The 22,333-nt window shown below is 41.0% G+C and overlaps 1 protein-coding gene across 2 annotated transcripts in view; it reads left to right on the top strand.

Annotated features, from left to right (window-relative positions):
• The first annotated feature begins 10,652 nt into the window (after nucleotides 1–10,652).
• mark4a (MAP/microtubule affinity-regulating kinase 4a) overlaps nucleotides 10,653–22,333 on the top strand; it is a 38,190-nt gene continuing 26,509 nt past the window's right edge. For both annotated transcript variants that reach the window (XM_087847088.1, XM_087847089.1), the window contains exons 1-5: nucleotides 10,653–11,293; nucleotides 13,592–13,789; nucleotides 15,173–15,226; nucleotides 19,380–19,428; nucleotides 19,678–19,743. In XM_087847088.1, coding sequence (XP_087703214.1) covers nucleotides 11,240–11,293; nucleotides 13,592–13,789; nucleotides 15,173–15,226; nucleotides 19,380–19,428; nucleotides 19,678–19,743 — 421 coding nt within the window. In that variant the 5' untranslated portion in view covers nucleotides 10,653–11,239. The remainder of the gene's footprint in view (nucleotides 11,294–13,591; nucleotides 13,790–15,172; nucleotides 15,227–19,379; nucleotides 19,429–19,677; nucleotides 19,744–22,333) is intronic.

The following is a 22,333-nucleotide window of genomic DNA, read 5'->3' as shown; positions in this document are numbered from 1 at the left end:
TCCCTTGTTATTTCTTGACAAATAAAATAACTAGTCCCTAAAGCATTCATTCTAGTGACATTTATCTAAGCCTCCTAATAGCATAATATCTGACGCATCGAATTTGAATTTTATAGCTTTGAACTGTAATTTTAATTATTTATTTATTTATTTTTTTGTTTCACACATGGTACAGCAGTAATTCATTTCCCATACACAACCTTCCTTTCAATTAAAGTAACACTGTTTCCATGCATGAAAAGGAGCAGGAAGAAGAATAAATTCTTATTGACACCTGCCCCCTATCTGTGATAATACAAGTAGGCAACCAAAATTACACTCTGACAATATTCTGCACATAACAAAACAAAACAAAACAAACAGAACAATATACTCAACAATGAGCAATACCACTAAATATCAAACTAAAAGGATCATTTTTCTACAATTAAATTCTATTATTTTCAACTTCTTCATATTGGTTTATCATTTTATTCTTATAGTAGATTTTAAATTGAGAAACATTTGTACAACACTTAAGATGATCACTGAGAGAATTCCAGTTTCTTATGTCTATGACTGTTGGACACATTTGCCTTTGTGTGGTTCGAGCAAACCGGTGCTTAAAATAAAACTTCCTTCTGCCGTCCCCATTTTCTGAACACAATACAAATAAACTTTGTAATTTAAGAGGTAGTGTTTTATTTTTTGCCCTAAACATAATAGTTAATGTCTGTAATTTCACTATGTCTTCTAGTTTTAATAATTTCGATTTTATAAACAAACTATTAGTGTGTTCTCTATATTTAACATTACGCATAATGAAGCCCAAGGAGATGCCAGTGCAAGCTCAGGAGACCACCATTAAGAAAAAATACAATCTGAGAGACAGCAAAAACTTTCAGAGTGGTCAAATCTAAAATTGTGAACATTCTTAAAAAGAAGGAATGCTTTGGCCAGACCAGCAATACCAAATGGATGGAAGCCTACAAAAGGCAAATAAAGGACATGAAAACAGAATTATTTCCATGGTGAACGCCACAATATTTAACCAAGCCAAGCTGAAAACCACTGGTTACACTCAAGAACAGGAAGAGCAGATTAGAGTTCAACAGAAAACTTTGCAGAAAGCATCTGCACAGTTCTGAAAACCAATTCTTTGTACTGATGAAATCCAGATGAACTGGTAATGATAAAAAGTCATGATTGAAGCAGAGAAACAGCTCATGTTTGACCATGTCCTTCCAAGTAGGAGTATGGATGCTGAAGTGAAACGTGCTTTCTGTGCAGATTCAATCAGCTACTGTAAAAACAGGTCAGGCACTAACTAACAGCACAAATAGATAATTACTTAAAGCAGACGTTCCCAAAGTGTGGGGCCCGCCCCCTAGGGGGGGCGCAGAGCCATTGCAGGGGGGGCGCGGCATTATAAGGGAAAAAAACCCAAAAAAACAACGCTGCTAGCATGGGGCGCCTACACAAACGCAAAGCAGGAGATGAAGCATCGCTGAATATGTTTCCAAACCAACTTCATTCTAAGCCAAAAACTAGAAAATATAGCGAAGCATATCTTCCCTTTGGTTTCACCTGCACAAGTGCCGAGGTAGGTCTCCCCTGCAGAATTGGTTTTCCCTTCGTCGGGAGCAGCTCTGGGCTGTTTAAATCACGGACAAACAGTATCCCACATTCTTGATTTTTAGTTCACAAACACTTGTTGTAATGACTAACTACTCCTGACATTTTGGAGATGTTAGCTCTTTATACAGTAAAGTTACTGTGGGATACAAATAACATCAGGCTGATCCTGCCACGATTTGTTCCCCCTGTCTAAATCACGGACAAACAGTATCCTACAGTTGTTCGTGTTTTTAAACCCATTTTGCACAGAGAGGCATTTTTTGAAAAATGTATTGATAGCAATGTTGAATATTATTACACAGGAAAAAAACAACTACATGTAAAATAATCACACCGTGACGCCTCTGCCTTTCTAAATAGACAGTAACTGCGTGTTTATATGTAAGCGTGTAAAACCTGAAGATAGAGACAAAATACTGTTAATCTGACTAACTGCCATTCTGCAATTCCTCTCATGTAAACAATAACGTGGCGCACAGCTGACGTGAAAAAAGGCACATGAACTCTATTCCTCGTCCACACGTAAACGCAAAAAATTAGTTTTAAAAAATCTCCATTTTCGCCGTTTATGTGTGGACGAAACAGCTGCGTTTTCAAACATACCCGTGTAGGTGTGGACGTAGTGTAAATTAGTTAGCAGTTTATTTTCTTAGATTACTTGTTTTTGCTTAATTGTTTACTAAATGTTTGAGGTGTGAAATAAACCGCAATTGAGCAAAATATGGGTGTGTTTGGTTGGAGGATGTGTTAGTGCGTGCGTGTGTGTGCGCGCGTGCAGGGGGGGGGGGCGAACATTTTTCTCTAAAACAAAGGGGGGCCCAGCGAAAAAAGTTTGGGAACCACTGACTTAAAGCATACTGCAAAAGTAATCTAAGAGTTTTTTAAGGAAACAAATGGGATATTTTTAAATGGTCAAGTCAGTCACCTGATCTCAACTCAGTAGAACAAAATAACGAAATAGGCTACTATGTATAAATGGATATATTAGTTAATGTAAAGTTTTGTTAAACTCCTTGTATTAAAGCTGAAAGCCTGCACTTTTCATTTTTTCTGATCGTTTGATTCACTGTTGCAGTGTACAGATGCAAAATTACAACTCATGGTGAGTACCATGAAACTTGATGAAGACATGATGACTTGTGATACTGTCTGTTAGTCCTTACTTCATCTGGTACCTATACCAGGATAGCTTCAGCCTATCCCAGCTACCATAGAGTGAGAGGTGGGGCAAGACAACGATCTAAACACAACAACTTGTAGTTTGTTTTCCCCAAAAACAAAGAAATTATAATTTAAAAACTGAATTTTGTAGCGAAATAAGTCCCATTTAACCACAAATTCTTGCAGGGTTTTATTCTATGCACTTTAGCCACTCTGTCTACATCACCAGGGACAGTTTAGACTCACCAGTTTCATGTCTTTGGATTATATAAAAGTTTGTTCTATTGTTCGGGTGACAAAACTGACTAAATTAAGCAGGATTAAAGTTTCTTAGAGGAGAAGTTGTTTATAACATTTTATGATTATGAACATGTGTAATTTAGTTTGTTCAACTTAATATAATAGAATATATAATAACTTCTTTTACTCTGACCTAATATTAAGTGACTGTCCTGACATTAAATCAAGCAAAAGTTAGTTATCATGGGTAAAGTTTAAAAAAAAAATGAATATTTTAATTAAAATGCTACATTAATAAGATGTGGAATGGTGTTTGTTAGGACACTATCCTGCTGTATCTGTTTTTATGTTTTATCATCTTTTTATGGCACTAACACAGCGTGCAGTGACAGTTAACATTTAAAATATATACCTACAGGGTGGGGCATTTATATGGATACACCGTAATAACATGGGAATGGTTGGTGATATTAAAGTCCTGTTTGTGGCACATTAATATATGTGAGGGGGCAAACTCCTCAAGATGGGTGGTGACCATGGTGACCATTTAGAAGTCGGCCATCTTGGATACAACTTTTGTTTTTTCAATAGGAAGAGGGCCATGTGACACATCAAACTTATTGGTAATGTCACAAGAAAAACTATGGTGTGCTTGGTTTCAACGTAACTTTATTCTTTCATGAGTTATTTACAAGTTTCTCTTTGTTCACAGCCATTGACATGTCGAAGAGGTTAACACGTGAGGAGCGGATCGAAATCGTGTTGATATCTGATGAATGCAGTAACCAGGTCATTGCAGCAGATTTCAATGCAAGACACCCTACGAGACCACCCATCTCCCATGCTACAGTTAGCTGCTTGCTAAGTCTTGTGAAACTGGTTCAGTGTTGGATTTGCCAAAATGTGGACGCAAGAAAACTGTCACTAATGAAGAAACTATCAGTAGCTGTCCTAGCTTCATTCAGCAAGAGCCCACAGCGTAGCACTCGCCACATGTCACTGGAGAGTGGCATTAGTCGAACATCCCTTCGGCGGATATTAGCTACTCACAAATGGCACCCTTACAAACTCCAGCTACTGCAGCATCTCAACGAGGATGACCCAAATCGGCGCACAGAATTTGCAGAATGAGCAAAACAAAAATTGGAACAGGACCCTCAGTTCACGCAGAAGATTTTGTTCAGTGATGAGGCAAACTTTTATGTGAATGGTGAAGTTAACAAACAAAACCACCGCGATTGATCTGACACTAACCCACATTGGATGGATCCCTCCAAGACTGTTGGAACAACAAAAGTGATGGTTTGGTGTGGTATATGGGGTACAATGATAGTGGGTCCATTCGTCATCAATGAAAACCTCAAGGCCACTGGATATTTGAAAATGCTACACGATGATGTGTTTCCCTCTTTATGCACTGAAGCTGGCACGCTCCCTGAGTTTTTCCAGCAAGATGGTGCACCACCACATTATGGGTGCCAGGTCTGAGCATTCCTAAATGAACAGTTTCCTGGAAAGTGGATTGGTTGTCATGGGCCAGTTGAATGGCCCCCAAGGTCTCCCGATCTGACCCCCTTAGACTTTTATCTTTGGTCTGAAGGCAATTGTCTATGGTGTGAAGATACGAGATGTGCAGCACCTGAAACTACGGATGCTGGATGCCTGTGCTGGCATTTCTCCTGCGGTGTTGCTATCAGTGTGTGAAGAATGGGAGAAGAGGGTTGCATTGACAATCCAACACAATGGGCAGCACATTGAACACATTTTATAGGTGGTCAGAAACTTAGGTTGAAACTTACGTTGAAACCAAGCACACCATTGTTTTTCTTGTGACATTACCAATAAGTTTGATGTGTCACATGGCCCTCTTCCTATTGAAAAACCAAAAGTTGTATCCAAGATGGCCGACTTCTAAATGGCCACCATGGTCACCACCCATCTTGAGGAGTTTGCCCCCTCACATATACTAATGTGCCACAAACAGGACTTTAATATCACCAACCATTCCCATGTTATTACGGTGTATCCATATAAATGGCCCACCCTGTAGATTGTTTCAAGCAAAACATGCAGCGCAGCACAGACTGGATTTATTTTGTGTGCAGGTTCCCAAAAAGACACAGATTGAAAGAGCCACTGAGGAAAGGAGACTAAATGATTTGTCTGGAGCTCTTGTTTAAGCTAAACTTTGACAGGACTGGACCATAAAGCCATTTAAATGATGGATTAATACTGCCTGTTGCTCAGTTATAAATTGGGAAAAACTGTAATGTTAATTTTAAACATTACACTAAAGAACCATTATGATTACTATCAACATAATATAAGAATTTTTTAATATTTAAGAAGAAAAACAATGCACCATCACTTCATGCGGATACCCCTTTGGCGCCAGCGGCGGCCTTGAGGCTGGAGCTGAAAAACAACACCCTGATAACGACTGTGTTTAGTCTGTTCCTTCCCATTCCATGCAAGGCCACCTGGGTTGGCTGGTAGACTGTTTACTTAGCCTGGCAGGGTGAAGGACACTGTCTCAGCTGAACTATGGACACACATACACTGATATGCACACACTCATCCCCCTCCGTTTCCAAACGCCTTCGATGCTTGTTTCCTGCGGGGGAACACGGCGGGTCTGTCTGCCGCGCTGGAATGGTAGCGCTGTGCAGGGCGGCTGTTGTGTTCGCTTCGGATTACTCCTCACCCCCCACCCAATCCTGTGGCTTGTCATGTCTTTCACAAAGTTGTGCTGTGGACATTTATGTGCTTTTTGTGCAGAGGAGTTTTTTTGTTTCCTGTTCTCATGCTGTCCTACCATGGAAGCACAGCATGAGTAGAGGTCTCTTTTTTTCCTCTTGTACTTTCCCATTGTAGTGTATATTTCAGTGTTTTTCTGTAACGCTACCGATCTCCGACCATGTATGTAACGTCTGTGTTGTGTGTGTAAGGTCGGGGGGGGGGGGGGGGGGGGTGTTCCCATTTCACTGCAGGGCAACCTGCATGTGGCGAATAAAGCTTTGATTGATTGACTGATTGATTGATTGAAATTTGTTTGGAAATTCAGTGAGTGAGTTATAATAATTTTAATTACACATTTCTGCCTCTCTAGATTAGCATGCATTACAAGGCTCTGTAACAACATGGTGGCTGCGATGACATAATTCCAGTGACCAGTGTAGCATCTACATGTGTACATGGGCCAATGTTAGTATGCTAACATTAAGCTCATTAAGCTCATTTAAGTGCTTCAGTCTGATATTTTATAACAATATGACTGCACAGATAGAAAAAAATGATTATCTAGTACATTTTTCTCCTTTGCATCGCTCCATCTTAAATGAATTTACACCTGGAGAAACCAGCAGCCCTTGTTCAACACTGACATTTTTCCCTAAAGTTTAAACCTAATGCAATGCTGCGTGAAGACCCAAAGATTGATTCATTACTGGCTTTCAGTCTACTTTTCAGAATGTTAATGATATCATGTACAGCAGAGGATGACATTCCTAAATTCTTAGCAATTGTCAGACTATTGAGCTATTTACTTATGAACCAGCAAGGACTGCTGGTGATGCTGGGATTTGGTTTTGTTGTAGCAACTTCACATATTATCACTGAGAAAATGAATATTTTGTACTCATTTACATTTTACAAACCTGAGCGCTGTGATGGAAGTATGAACTGGAGGACAGTCCTCCTAGAAGACAGCAGACAGGAGGGCTATGAAAACATGATGGACAGTGTTGGGGAGTAACGGAATACATGTACCGCCGTTACGTATTTAAAATACAAAATATGAGTAACTGTATTCCGTTACAGTTACCGTTTAAAAAGGTGGTATTTAGAATACAGTTACTTTGTTGAAATAAATGGATTACACGGCGGTACTTCCTTGTTTTATATTGTCGCGGGTCAGGACTGTTTGGGTTTTGTTTGACAGCTACGTTCTGTTGTGTTACGGTTGCCATGGTTACAGGGTGCCGCTCTCTCTCTGCGTGTTTCCTGGGTGAGAGAGCGCCTGTTGTTGTTGTTGTGCTAAGCTAATAGGCAGAATGCTAACGGTATAGCGCTAAAGAATGTAGCATCATGGGCAGTGCAGTCCGTGCTGCAGGGAGAATGGACTGCCATACCCGTTATGTGTCTGTGAGCGAGGGAGGGAGAAAAAGGAAAAGTATGAGCTGTCATCGAGCAAAAACGGGAGCTGGAAGCATGTAAATATAATAATAACCACTGCAGCCAAGAAGAGTGCCTGACGAGCCCAGTTGTAAGTAAGCTATTAAGACTCGACTGTACACCGTGTTCGTGTTTTCCTCCGAAACAATAAGTTCCGTTGGAGCAGCCTTTCAACGCCTCTCTCTGTCTCTGCTAGCAAACTTGACCCAGACAACAAAGTAAAGCTAGTTTTCGGCTACGAGCCCGACACGGAACCCACCGTATTAGCCAGAGGTCCCTTTACTACGGTTCGGAGCCGCGGACCTTCAGTAATAGTAATAAATCACAGCAATAGTACATTCATGTAGTTGTAAACAGCATGATAATATATTAAGTAATCCAAAGTATTCAGAATATGTTACTCTCATTGAGTAACGTAACGGAATACGTTACAGAATACATTTTGGGGCATGTATTCTGTAATCTGTAATGGAATACATTTTAAAAGTAACCTTCCCAACACTGATGATGGATGACAGATTACTGTCTCTGTTGGAAGTCTGGGGAGAGTGTGTAAGAAGTCATCCTGTGAAAGTAGCCTACTATTAGGGAGATCGCAGTGTAGTTGTAGGAGGGTCAGTGGAAACGACATAAATTGGTTTCTCAGGAATGGCTATATGCTTAACAAAAGTAGGGCAAGGACAATTTAATTAAAGTCTGGATGGCACCTTTAACAGGGGCCTTCATTCTTAGAAACATAAGATAAGCCATCAGGCATGAGCCACACAGAAAACAACTTGACAGATTTGTAATAAAGCATTTGAGGTGGAGGAAATAGAGGGAAAAGCCTTGTGTTTCAGAAAACCTGATTTTGCTTCACAGACTTAAATAAAGCTGGAACTTGAGTAACGATAAGGAGATAGTTTGAATGACAACGGATGCAAAAGTTACTTATTATAGAGTTCTTTGGTGAGTGCAGAAAAGGCATCTCTACCTAAGCAAATAACAGAATGCCATTAAAGCACAGCAAAAGAGACAATCAGGCTAACTAGCCATAGCTTCTTAATTCCTAGTTCTAGGGAGCTGTAGAAATGCACATGTGCATCTTTTACTAAGTGCAAGACCCGACAGACAGATAAGGCATCAGTCACAGTAACTGCACAGGTCGTAGTGTCATGACTGTGTGTTGGTGTGTTGGTGTGTTCCACCACAAACCCAGTGTGGACCATACAATAGACATTAAACATGAGCAAACCCAACATGATCCTAAGTTGCTTTGTGAACTTCTTTTTTTAAAGCCTTGAGTGGAGCATCGTCGTTATATTCCATATTTTTTGAAACTGAGGCACTCTCTTCACACAGCAGGCAAAATGTATTCTTCTTTATCATCCTTCTGGAAATTAATGGAGGCAATAATTTACAAAATAAACACCATACTGTATTCAGTAAGAACTGAAACCAGCAACTGAGACCAAAAAACTAGTCAGAAAAGCTTTGACTGAGGTGATCAATGAAGGGAGCTGAGGGCCATTTAATCACAGACTTCTATATAGTCAGACATGTTCTGCAACCTTAAATGTCACCTCCTGCTGGCCATCAGACAGAATGCAAAGCATGTATATGTGTGTGTGCAGACACTCACATTACACATGTGCTCATATGAAGCCAGTAGCCTAGAGGGAATATCATTATTTCAGAGCTGATGAGTGGACATGAAGTAGCTCGGCACTTTTATTTCTGGATCCCTAAAATGTTTAGGATGTGTAATTTTAGGAGTGTTGTGTAGAGGTTTATTGGGGGAGACAACATTTGCCTGGTTACAATTTCAAAACAGTTTTACACCCATTATGTTAAGTTTCAGGAGATTTCATTACATTATACACAAAGGGATTCACGTCTTAACTCTGTGATGCCTCTGCCTTTTAAGGCATTCGCTCTAACAGAGAGAAGAGCCTCAGCTCCCACAGCAAACACTATCTCTCTCCCTGTGCAGGCCCCAGCCAGACACCAGGTCTTATAAAGGCAGAGAACCGCTTTATGAATCACTGTTTTGGATGGAGAAGCCTTGCACTTCGGCCATCTTTGGATAGTTTATGCTCATTTACGCACAAAACTACGCTGGTATAACCGGTAGTGGGTTGTGTTGTGCTGGACCTGTCAGCATCTTTGATGTGGCGCATCTAAGTCGCATCAAACACAATACGGTTAGACAGCTCAGGCAGGAAGTTAGGAAATTGAGTTTCCAAAATAAAATGGTGAAGTTGGTCGATGTGTGGAGCGCTCCAGGTGTTGTGCCAAAAAGTGATTGCCTGCCAAAAACTGATTTCCAATGTTTGCGTGTATATTTTATGTGTAATATTTATGTTGGTAAATAGACTTCGGTGAACAGCGTTTACAAAGGGGCTATATATGGAATTAAAAAATTAGCTGTTTTTTCAAGTATCTTTACAACTCTGTGTTATTGTACTTACATTATAACCAATCCGGTCCTTTATCCCCACTTTAAATATTTTTACAGAACTATTGTAATATTTGAGCCATTTCTGCTGTCCAACTACTTCATACAAAAGACATTTTTAATGTTAATTAGACTTTTTTTTAACGGCATAAATAAAGGTTATATAAAAGTCACTGCCAAAGACTGATTGCGGCTTCTACCTTGTTACACTAATGTTTGTAGCTCAATATGACTTTATGTCATCCATGAGGGATGCATTTGACATATGTTTCACATATTATAGCCCAACAAGTTACTTATAGCAATTTAAATTCGAGCAATCAGTTTTTGGCAAATACCGGAAATCAGTTTTTGGCAGACAATCACTTTTTGGCACAACACCCGGTCTGACTTGGCCCCAGTTAGCACAACGAGAGGGTGATACTTCTACGGCCCGCTTTATTACTGGTTAATTTGTAGCTACATTAATGCTCTTTATGGAGACCGATTAAGATACACACGTGAAAATAAAAAAGGTTTAAAATGAATTAACCACTCATTGAAACTCTGAGTAAAAACAACATCCGGGTGCCAGAAGAAAGCAAAAAGCAAAATACAAATAACAATATGTTTTAGGGAACCATCGGCCTCCGCCTGACCCAAGTAGCCTCTTTTATCATCATCATTAACATTATAAGGAGATAATTATTTGGAAACGATACCCAATATGAGAGCATTACTGCATCATAGCATATGTTCCATATGTTGAAGCAGTTTTGTGTGTTCCTTTACATAAAGACACAACACAAAGGTATTTAATGGAGCGTAACAACTGACCACAATATAGGTTTAGTGTGCATTCAGTTTAAAGCCCTCGGAGGGAGGGGCCCTGGTTCTTACCCTCATACACAAAGGCTGAAAGTGATCACCTGATAGATCAGATAATAGATATTTGAGTCGTTTTGTCTCGAACATCAAACATAACTTTCATATTGTCAGTCCCCCAAACCGACCGGAAGTCTCGTCCCTGTGTCTTCTTCCTGACTTTACGGTGGTGCGCATCTCACCGACCGGGAATACCGATTTCCGAACATTTCGGCCTTTTCCCTCCGCTGCACCGTAAAGCCGCGTTTTCGTGCTGCGGCTTGCATTGGCGTTGTGGGGTTAAGGACAGGCTCTGTCGGTCGGTATTATGACAGAGGGAGATGACACACATCCAGAGGGAGCTGTGTTTGTTTTGTATGGCGAAATGAGGATGAGGCAGGGGGTGGAGAGTCGCCACAGAGACGCTGGGTTCCGTCCAAACATCACCGCATTTTAGCACTTCTTCAGTGCTCGGGATTTGCGTTACACGGCATCTGCTGCACCGCTCATTTTTTCCCTTTCTTGACAGTGCATGGTGGAACATGCAGCTTGTTTGAGGACACCCCCCTTCCACATACCCATTGCTGCCATGATAGGCAGAGGTCTCCTCTCGACCGTGGCTCGGCCGGTTGGAGAAGAGGCAGATTGATTTGGGACGGTGGGTCATATCTGCGGATGTTATTCCGTCTGTGGAGCCTGTAAATCTCATCCGCGCGCGCACACCGTGATTCTTACTCAGGGAAAAAAAAAAAGGAGAAAGAAAACAACATGTCTTCTCGATCTGCATTACCGTCTGGAAACGACAGGAGTAGTGGAGACCATGTAAGTGCAATTCCAGTCTGCAGCCTGTGTTTGTGTGCCTGCAGACGACAGATCGCGCATCCCTTAAAAAAAAGGAAGAAAAAAAGATATCTGCATATGTGTGGCTTTGGGCAGTCTGTGGTTTTATTATTGTGCGGATGGTTGAGGGGAGGGGGGTCGTAGATGGTGATGTTTTTCCCGTTTGAGGCTCTGCTGTCCTGATATTGGACGGATATTTAAACAGAGCAGGCTCTTTGAAAAAAAGGCTAACCTTGGGTGTCTGTGCAGGGAAAGAGCTGATGGCAGGCAAACAGCCCGGAATGAGTCCATCCGCATACGATAACGCTCAGCGGATATGCGCAGAAAGCCTGAAAACCAGCCGTCACCTCTTATTATAAGGCTTGGAGAGATAGTGATGTCACATTATACTCCTTGCTGCTGCTGCTGTGTGTGTGTGTGTGTATGTGTGTGTGTGTGTGTGTGTTCCCTAGAAATTGGATGGGTGGGACGAGAGCAGCACAAGAGGCCAAAATAAACGTAGAGAGAATATCTGGACTGTTCGGCTGAAGCCAGGGGATTACTGCGTAAAATGATGTGCAGTCCATTGCTGCGCAGCCTACAAAGCGATCAACCCCAGAGCCAGTGGGTGTCAGACAGCGCCATACATTGTGTGCTGTGGAAAACAGAAACGGCCTGCAGAAAAGAAGCAAGCTGACACCGAACAGGTTCTGCATATGTGGAATCTATCCATCTAATATCTAAATGGGCGCATGACTGATTTATGTTGCATTATGTCATTTCATTGCCCTCAACACTTTTGCACCCCCTCCCCCCACCCCAACCCCATCTGTTTGTTAGCAGAGCTTTCAGCACAGAAGGATGGGTAAGCCAATAGATGTGTGGATGTGTGTGTGTGGAAGTGAATATGCAGGAGTGTGTGACTTTACGAGGTGTGTGATCGATTGTGAATGGAGATTCCTCTATTAGAAGTGATCTGGAGCTGTTACTGTTGCATCTCGATTATGCGGTGATGACAGATGAGTGGATGGAGCGGATGAAACAGTGTCTTGCCATATTGGCAGTCACAGGTGAGGCTTGGCTTGATGTGCAACGAACAGCGCAGGGGGATTAATGCACTCGCTTGCATGCATGTGTGTGCTGCCCGTGGTATTGGTTGGAGACGTTTGATTGTGGAGTTTGGATCCCGACTGGCACCAAGGTGGGGCATAGGAACATGACTGGAAGCAAGAGAAGGAATAACGGAAGGTGGGGGTTAAGGCTGTGAGTGGTTGTGTTTGCGTGTGAAACTGAGAGCAAGATGACATGCTGGGGGGGAATGGAAGTGTGATGCCTCAGGGCCCAGGGCCGGCCAGGGACCACTGTGTCGGCATCTGCTCCCTATTTTTTTGTTTTTGTGTTGTTGTTTTTTTACTTCTTCCTCTTCCAAACAGTGAAAGGTGATACCTCTTTATTGCCCCACTCACTACCACCTATTCTTACGTTTCCCTCTTTAATATCTTCCCTTTGTTTGTCACATGACAAGTAGCTGTTTCATGCCGTGCTGCATCAGGCTTTGCTTGAGTGATTGCATGTTGTCGTTTTCCCCTTGAAAATTATCCGTGACTCAAGCTTGAGACTATCAGAACTGCACAGCAATGCTCTAAAGTGTTGGGGTCCAGGATCAACTGTTCACAGGCTTATGAAAGCTTCAGGGCCACCACATATTCTAGCAACAGCATTACCTGTATCCCCTGTCAAAATGAATGAAGACATCTCTCAGCAGTGAAGCAGCAGACCTCTGAAGAAGATGATGCTGAGCCCAAAATGGAAACAGTATGTTGTGTTGGAATGCAGCTGTTAGCCCAGGAACGAGGGACATGTAGCCACATGCAGATCAGCTCCAGGTTGTTGCTCTTTGTCATTACGGGTCAAACATCTGTTGGAATGATTATGGGATATGGCACCAACTTGTCATTATGAGCAGTACAAATATACAAAGCTGGGTTGCTTATTGTAAGTGTTGTCACCAATGTGTTTTTTGTCACTTACACAGTATGTGTTACACTGTGCAGCGATCAATGTGACAAACGCTTTAGCTACTAAAAGAGAGAGGTGTCTTATTGTTTGGAGACAGAGTTTATGAGTAGCTTGAAGAGGCTGCAGGCACTAACTAATGCATGCTATTTTACTTCTGGAAGCCCATCAGTCGTTTGAGGTTGTAGATCATCCTTAAAGTCCTTTTCCAGCCTGCTGCTGCTGCTCTGTGTGATATTGCTGTTGGCACAGTGACCTAACCTCTTCCCCTTCATTTTCCTCCAGCATGTGTCACTGGGGGCCAGCCGCTCAGATAAGGCCACCAGCCAGTCCAGCCGCTCTCTTGGTGCCCGGTGCAGGAACTCGATTGCCTCTTGCTCCGACGAACAGCCGCACATAGGCAACTACCGCCTGCTCAAGACCATCGGCAAAGGAAACTTTGCCAAGGTCAAGCTGGCCCGCCACATTTTGACGGGCAGGGAGGTGAGTTACAAGAGAAACAGACATCAAAGGTGGGAGTGAGTGATGGATATAACTGTGAAAAATGAAAGGTAACACTTGGCCGATGTGCTGGTGTCCTTAATATTATCTTAAGAATCCAGTAGGCTTCATGAGAGCCCTCCTTTTAATTATATTTTCTAAAAAGTACATTTTCCTTGCCTCCTAATTAGTCCTTCTCTAAAATGTATCTGTGTACGTTTCTTTGAGCCAGCTATTTTAACACAAATAGATTGACTTATCTTCTGTATCTTTAATGCTGAGCTTCAAGCTCCATATTTTATTCTTGGACTCAAGTAGAATTTCTTTGGATGACTCAAAGTTCAAAATAGTCCTTATATACTGCATGTACCTCAGCGAAGTCCTTCAGTTTAAGCCACCTTTCTTCTCATCGGCTGCCACTCACAAACAGAGAGGAGGGGCTAATGTGTTCACAAGGCGTTAGTTGTGGATACAGTGGACTCATTATATTAAACTATAGCCATGTTTAACATGAGCATGCACCGCTGCAATACTACATGTATGACAGGAAATAAGGAAACACATACTGGGTCCTTTTAAGGGAAACTGGGAAACTATGAAGTGAAATTATTTCAAACTGTGGGTAAAAACAACCTAATCTAAACACACGACTAAATAATTGCATTACATCTAATAAGATAAGAGTTAACAAGTTTTTCAATTCAATTCCATTTTATTTATACAGCAACAACAGTCGCCTCAAGGCGCTTTATATTGTAAGGTAGACCCTAAAATAATACATGCAGAGAAAAACCCAACAATCATATGACCCCCTATGAGCAAGCACTTTGGCGACAGTGGGAAGGAAAAACTCCCTTTTAACAGGAAGAAACCTCCAGCAGAACCAGGCTCAGGGAGGGGCGGGGCCATCAGGCTGTGAGCGGTTGGGGGGAGAGAAGGAAGACAGGATAAAAGACATGCTGTGGAAGAGAGACAGAGATTAATAACGTTTAATACATGTTTTTATAATTTGTAGTACATGTTTTCTTTATGACACTTTATGATTAATTATGTATTTAACAAAGCTTGGAAAGAACTTTCATCATCTACTTAGCAGCGCCTGGTTTAGCAGCACCAGTTCTAGTCAGTAGGGATTAAATCCGCTCAAATTCGCGTGACAACAGCTTGTGGAAGTAAATGTTCCGAGTGGCCTCAGTCCATGTTTACTTGCTGTAGAAGACGATTTAAATATGCCTCTCAAAATGAGATTTTTCTGCATTTCTGAGTGCTGAGAAAAGAATTCTTAGATATGAGCCAGTTATATCAGTAGGAAAGGCTTCACAGCATCATATAAGAGCGGTGCTATCTTTTCTTCACTCATCAAAAATTCCTTGATGTCTCTTCCAGGTTGCAATAAAAATCATTGACAAAACTCAGTTGAACCCAACCAGCCTACAAAAGGTGAGTTTTTCCTTTTGATACTAATGAGACGAGGGAATATATGTGTTATGTGCTCAGGTACGAAATAGAAACGCACACTGGTTTGATGTTATTCGTCTTCATAAGCTGAAACAAAGCATTCAAGTGAGGTGGATTCTGTTGGGGGTTTAGAGGCTGGTCAGGTTTGTCCTCAGCTGCTTCCACCCTCTCACAAGGGACAGCAATGAGACAGCATCTGATAGAGAGAGGGCTCATGGGATGTGATGCTGTTTGACAGGTGCTAGGGACTGGATGGGAGTGAGAGGAGACCTCTGCTCCAGAGATCAACTCTTGTCTCTCTCCGGGCTAATCACCGGCCTGAGAGGGACTGAGTTATTTCATAAACCACAGTCACGCAACCTATACCTTCTTAAATTGCCATGAAAAGCTTGTTTCTATGCATAACAAAGAAAACAGAAGATTTTGTAGCAGTTCAGAGGTGGACTGCTACAAAATCAGCTGTCTTTGGTGTCTGTCGGGTGCATGGCACAGTCTGGTTCCTGCTGGGCAGAATGTTGAGATGTGAGTCTGAACTGTAGATACTTGTATGGCTTGTTATACATGGATGTCTGGTATAGATGGAGCAGGAGCTGGGTTTATAGACACTTGGAGCTGGAGACATGGATTGAAGATTTCATTATTTTATTAATTAAAAGCTGTTGTGTCTCAAAATGTGCGCCTCGTGTAGCTGTGTGATGTAGAAAAATAAAAAGTATATAGAAGCTCAGGAAATGCATGTGACATGTGCTGCTTCCTATAATACCCACATAAGTCTCAACATCGCAACATGCACAAGCTCCTCTGCCTGTGCACAAGAAGTGAACAGACCAGGCAAAATCAAATCAGGGTCAAAATAATCCAGTTTTATTTGTGTGTAGTATGTGTGTGATTTCATTTGACTGAAGACATCTGCATGTCTGGCTTGATGCAGTCAACGAGACACTAGTTCTATAGGAGAGGACCCTTTGTTTACATTAATGTGGAGTAAAAACACCATTGCAAAAAGGTCCTGGAAGATTTTGATCACTGACTTCCTGCAATCCTCATTCTTAAAATCATATTTCTGGTGCTTATTTCATGGCAGCCGGTTCAGGAGCTGTAATCCTAACTTCCATGTCATGCCATCTTTCTGGGTGCACCTTTTTTTGGATTGGATTGGCTCTTGTGGGAGACAAGAGGGAGAAAACTCAACACCTGGCCACTGGTGCTTTTTCACATACCTGTGGGCTAGTGAAAGTCCTTAGATTTAAACACACAAAAGAGGCAATATTAACACAATGTGGATGGTTTTGTAGAGATTAGTTGAAAGATAACAAAGTCCGAACTTAAGCATGTTAATTCAGGCAGAATACTAAAGCTAACAGTGACATCCCACATCGTTGACACCTTTGTATATATGTAGCTGGTCAATCTCGTTTAGAGTGTGATACTTGAGCTGCTTCAACCTGTCCGCACTTGCTACAGGTGCGTGCCACTTTGCAGCTCACCACCATTCCAGTTCCTCTTGTTCTGGCTATTTCTGACTTCATCAGTGCCATCCATCGTCTACTTTACAATGCTATGGGGTCTTATTGCTCTCCCTGCCTTCCATACATGTGCATAGACTTGGTGGAGCCTTGCCGCCAAATATAAATTGCTGCAGATGGAAGTAATTGTCTTCTCTTTATACGACAGTCCTGTCTGAAATGAAGTGTGTGTTAAAGACACATCACATCCAAGCAGAAATTTCTATTTCAGCGCATTTCTGCTCTGTCTTAGCTACGGCCAGGGAGCTTATAACCACTGTTCACATGCATCCTGACATAGACCTGCTGTTTGTTTGCAGTGTTGGGGGATTGTTTATTGTTTTGATGGATCTGACTCTTCTCAGCCTCGTTGTGATGAGCAAGGAATTAATGGGATGGCCTGGATGATAAGACACTTAAGCGCTACGCATCCCAAGATTCCCTCTAGCACAGCTGGAGAAGCTGGGAAGGAGCTTGGTCTTAATACCTAGGTTGCTATGGCAACAGTGATATTGGGGCACTGCTGAAGGAATTGAATGGAGGAGGAGGAGGAGGAGGAGGGGATGGAGGGAGATGTGGGAAAGGGGAGTGAGGGAAAAAAAGAATAGAATTGCTTATCGCACTATCGTTTTTTTCTTCTTCATTTTTTTTTGTAGTTGACATCATGGAAGAGAGTTGCCACCAACTGCCTTTTGTTATGACAGTGGTACTGTTACTGTATGTTCATGGAACTGGGAGAGCTGGCATACATTTTAAAGCCCCTGACTGAAGTGTACAAATATGTGCCTCACAGATCACAGACAGGAGGAGGGGTCAGAGTAGATGTTGGTCTGAATTTGGCTCCGTTCATCGCACTGCTGTGTGGGCTTTGCTTGCTCTTAAAATGAAAATCATTTTATTATGAGGACTATTATACATTTGTCTGCTCCTCTTTGGTTTTTTGTGGTAAAATGAATTGCACATTACTGTACTATAAGGACAAATGACTATATGTGTACTCTGTTCACGTCAGAAGAGATGCATTACAAGATTTGTTATAAAAGCATTGTGGGCATTATAGGGCACATTGTTATTTACATCACAGACTGTACATGTACTGTACAAAAGGGCTGTAATTTCCAATTTTGAAAAGTGAGGCAATTTTTTTCATGCCAGTGACCAGCTGGGCAGCACCTCTGTTTTATAAAGGGTTTCTGGTTGCATAGATGCTGAGATCTTAGTAAACACATTTCTAACGCTCACAGTCATTGCCTGTTGCTTTAAAGCTAACTCCTGCCTGTTTGTGGTTACCTAGATAACCCATCAATGTATTCACTACCAGGTAATATGTCGGTCAACAGTTCAACAGTATCTTGCTATCTCATTTGTAGTTGCTTCAGTTGGTCCCCGTTTGTTGAGAAAGGTTTGTCTCGGGCTCTCCTGCTCTTTTATAACAGCTCGACTTGTTGATAAAGAACGAGAAATGATGTTACTTTAAATTTTCTGGAACCTGTAAACTGGCGAATTGTTAAGGCAAGTGCTCGCAAGCACTGGATGCTGCCCTTCGACAGACTTACTAAATCTGCATGTGAAACGAAATCGTGGTTTTAGGTGAGGGTCATTAAGGTGTATGCAGCTAATATTGCACACTTTAGGGAGAGCCTCACCTTCATAACATACAGTATTAGATTAAAAATAATAATATTTGTTAATGTGACTCATGACGAGCTACTTTAGAGATGTCCAAGAATAAAGTGTATGGGTGGAAATGACCATGATATGTATATATATATGGAGTGGCACGGTGGTTAGCACTGTTGCCGCACAGCAAGAAGGTCCTGAGTTCAATTCCACCATCAGGCCGGGGTCTTTCTGTGTGGAGTTTGCATGTTCTCCCCGTGTTTGCGTGGGTTCCCTCCGGGTACTCCGGCTTCCTCCCACCGTCCAAAGACATGCAGCTTGTGGGGATAGGTTAATTGGATAATCCAGATTGCCACTAGGTGTGAATGTGAAAGTGAGTGCAAATGGTTGTCTGTCTCTGTGTGTTGGCCCTGCGACAGACTGGCGACCTGTCTAGGGTGTACCCCGCCTCTCGCCCTATGACACCTGGGATAGGCTCCAGCGCCCCCTGCGACCCTGAAAAGGATAAGCGGAAGCGAATGAATGAATGAATGTATATGTATATACAAAGAGCAACATGTAAAGGACAAATGTGAGCCCCTAACTGGAATTTATCTTTAAAAAGTTCTAAATTGTGCAATTAGAAAATGACAGATTTGTTATTTTAATTTAAAAGTGAATTAAATGAAATGGAGAAAATAGTTCACATGAAGTGTTTAACTATGCTCAGTTTCTACTGACATTTCAACTATTTTAGTATTCAGTGTCACACGTGGGAATTAACAGCAACATGCTTCAAATGAGAAGCTCAGCCTACTTATAATTGCTTGACATTTTCATGGTTCTCTGGGATCATAAAACTTCTGGGAAACTCTAGTTTAACTGACATGGATCTCTACAAAGTGAATGCAGAAATGCCCTCTCCACCACTGTATAGAGACTGGTTCCACAGTTGAAACCAGTTCTCTTGAGCACCTAATTCCACTGAGGTTTTATTTATCATGAAATGTAAATTTTGTTTCTTCTTCCAGCTTTTTCGGGAGGTACGGATAATGAAAGGCCTAAATCACCCAAACATAGGTAAGTAAATGTACACATTACTGTACTTTGTCACAAGGTGTGTGCGCAGGCAGTAGTAAAAAGGTTTGAGCTATTAAGCAGTCACTGACTGAAGTGCAAAGTGATATCTCACATGTATCAATACCTCCCATTGCACTAATGACTTTCCTACATATTAAGAGAGCCAGACAGATACCTGTGCATTTTTTATAACATTAACAGCTTTTGTTTTGTGTTTTGATGTTGATCTGGTTCTGTTTTGGGCTACAGTGCAGCTTTTCGAGGTGATTGAGACGGATAAGACCCTTTACCTAGTCATGGAATATGCCAGTGGAGGTAGGTACATCAACCATCATGTTCTGGAAAGCTATGATGGAGCCCAAATGATGTATAGGGTTGCAGATTTGGCATCTTAGCTCCAAAAATGAAAACTGTTTGTGAGAGCACTACGTGGCTGATTTTACAGATGCGTTCTTTCTTTAGGATGTGCAATAAAACAGAATAAAAGTGGTACAATTTTTAAAAAAACACTGATTCCTTTTTTCATCCATATCCACAGAAAAGGTTAAAAAAAGGGTTTAATATTAGCTTAATAAGAGTGATTTTCACTCTCATGTAAATAGAGAAAATATATACATAAGTGGAAGCAGCCAGTTAGCCTTATTTAGCAGATGGAATTTAAAGAACACCCTGGTTTTCCTTCTTATTTGATTTCATTTATCTAATATATGCACAAAAAAAGGGATTTTTCTCAAAGATATAATCAATGGCTGGTATGTTCTACAGAGCCAGAGTGGCTCTTTCCCCTTTCTAGTATTTACACAAAGCTAAGCTAGCTCCTGTTTCTGTGTGTCTGTTTGGCTAGTCACACAGGGTGTGTGTTAGCTAACGGTACAGAGGCTGTATTTCCCAGGAAAGACAGAATGTGAAACAACTTTACGCAGAGACAGAAAAATGTGTAACAATGACAGGGCAGGAGAGGAAGAAGAGAGAATATCTTTAAAGATAATAGTGCTCAGTGACATTTTATAGACTGGAAACTTGAAGCTAGCTGCTAACTGTGGTGAGGTTTATAGTAATGTTGTGGTGGACCACTAGAGGGCTCCACTCACACCCAGTGTTGAGGAAGTTGTTCCTGTGTTTTGTGGTGCGATATGTGCAGTTGATGTTGGAGACGAATAAAGAAGGAGTGAGAACTGAGAGCTCTGTGTCGTCGATGCTTATGTACCATATTGTACTGGAGCAGCTAGTGTTCATGGTCAATGTTAGGTTATATTGCAGGTATCAGACATCAAATTCAATTTAAGATGAGAATGTTGATTAGATTCATTGACCGAAATCATCCTTGATAGCTCTTGTAATATCCATAACTTATGTCTTGTTGATTCTTGTTGATTCAGGTGTGTCAGTAGTGTAGGGTGACCATATTTTGGTTTCCAAAAAAAGAGGACATTTCCAGTCATGAAGAATTTTAATAATACTGTTTGTTTAAAGAAAATTTTAACATATTTAAAAGATGCCTTCTTTGTGCGGTTAATGAATGGTGAAATAGAAAATGTCATATAGGCTTTTACAAGTCAACAAGTGCAAAAATATAACTTAAAAACCTCTGGAATTAAATAATGTTACAGAAATAATGTGTCTCATTTGGCATTTCTAACCTCAGTTAATTTTGTTTGCACGCCACCATTCTTCCAGTCAAAGTATGATTGGGAATATTTTCCCTGTTCCATGGTTACTTAAGTCGGAGAAATGCCACCATACTGGATTTCATTAAGAGCTTCAAGAGTGACTTCCACTGAATGTAGCACTATGACATAATTGACAATAGCTTCAGTCTTGGTGCGGCCCAAGTTTTTAGGTTTGTTTTTTTGTAGCAACACACTAGTGCAATCCATGGATCTGTAGCTATTGTGATGCTTCATAGTATGAAATGTCAGTGCGCCTTCTTTTATACTTCACGTACATTTCAGAGCTTTTACTTTTTCACTTTTTAAGTTCAATTACTACTTTAACTTTACAAGTATTAGTACTTCTACTTAATTGAGGAATATTTATACTTTTTCCATCTGTGAGAACTGCTTTCATGCCTTATGAGCCTGAAAACAATAGCTTCCTGGTTTGCTTTAATATTATGTGGCGCGCTACATCCATACAGTTGTTGTTTTCTTGCTTGCGCACAACCAATTTTACAAACATGAAAGCCGATGATACATTTTCACAATAGAAAGAGTAAATGCAATGTTATGTTGTATTTTTGATAAAATGTTGAAGGGATGTAGTTGAAGTTGGTCATTGAGAAATATCAATAGCAAGACTGAGATCTGTCAGACTCAGTTAATTGATCCGTTTTAGAAACACAGTGTCTAAGGGGTTTAAGTCCTCCCAAACACTCATTCACTTCGGCCGGATTTGTTCTTCACTATTTGAAAAATTGCTTTGACGTTGTCTCTCATCATTTAGAGAATTTATGTACACTACATATGTAAAAATATGTACAAAATAATCAATAGTTCCTGGGGTATTTCCAGTGCCTGGTAGACACTCTCTGCATTGGTGTCATATTAAATGAAAATAAATTCCTGACTAGAAAAATGTTGCTACATGCAGAAATTCAATGAAAGTGCATGTTTGCATATGTTTAGTTATGATTAAAGACACCCTGCACTTCTGATTTTTCAGCTAGAATTTGCTATTAATCGAATCGCTCTTAATGAGCAAGGCAGTTGCAGGAGGCTGGACTTTGGTGGGAGAACCAGAGAAGTCCAACCATAATGAGAAAAACACTAGATAAAAGAGGACAAAAACACCTTCATGTTAAAAAAATATTTTATATAAGTATAATAAAATATATTTGCAAGAAAGAAAGAAAGCATTTATTTACAGTGGATGACATCATCACACTGTGGCAGGAAAACACCAGAAA

This window comes from Neolamprologus brichardi, chromosome 10 (genome assembly GCF_056152115.1).
Source record: "Neolamprologus brichardi isolate AB-2024 chromosome 10, ASM5615211v1, whole genome shotgun sequence".
Lineage (NCBI taxonomy): Eukaryota > Metazoa > Chordata > Actinopteri > Cichliformes > Cichlidae > Neolamprologus > Neolamprologus brichardi.
The sequence above is the reverse complement of the archived record's forward strand: the minus strand, read 5'-3'. Positions and strand labels throughout refer to the sequence as shown.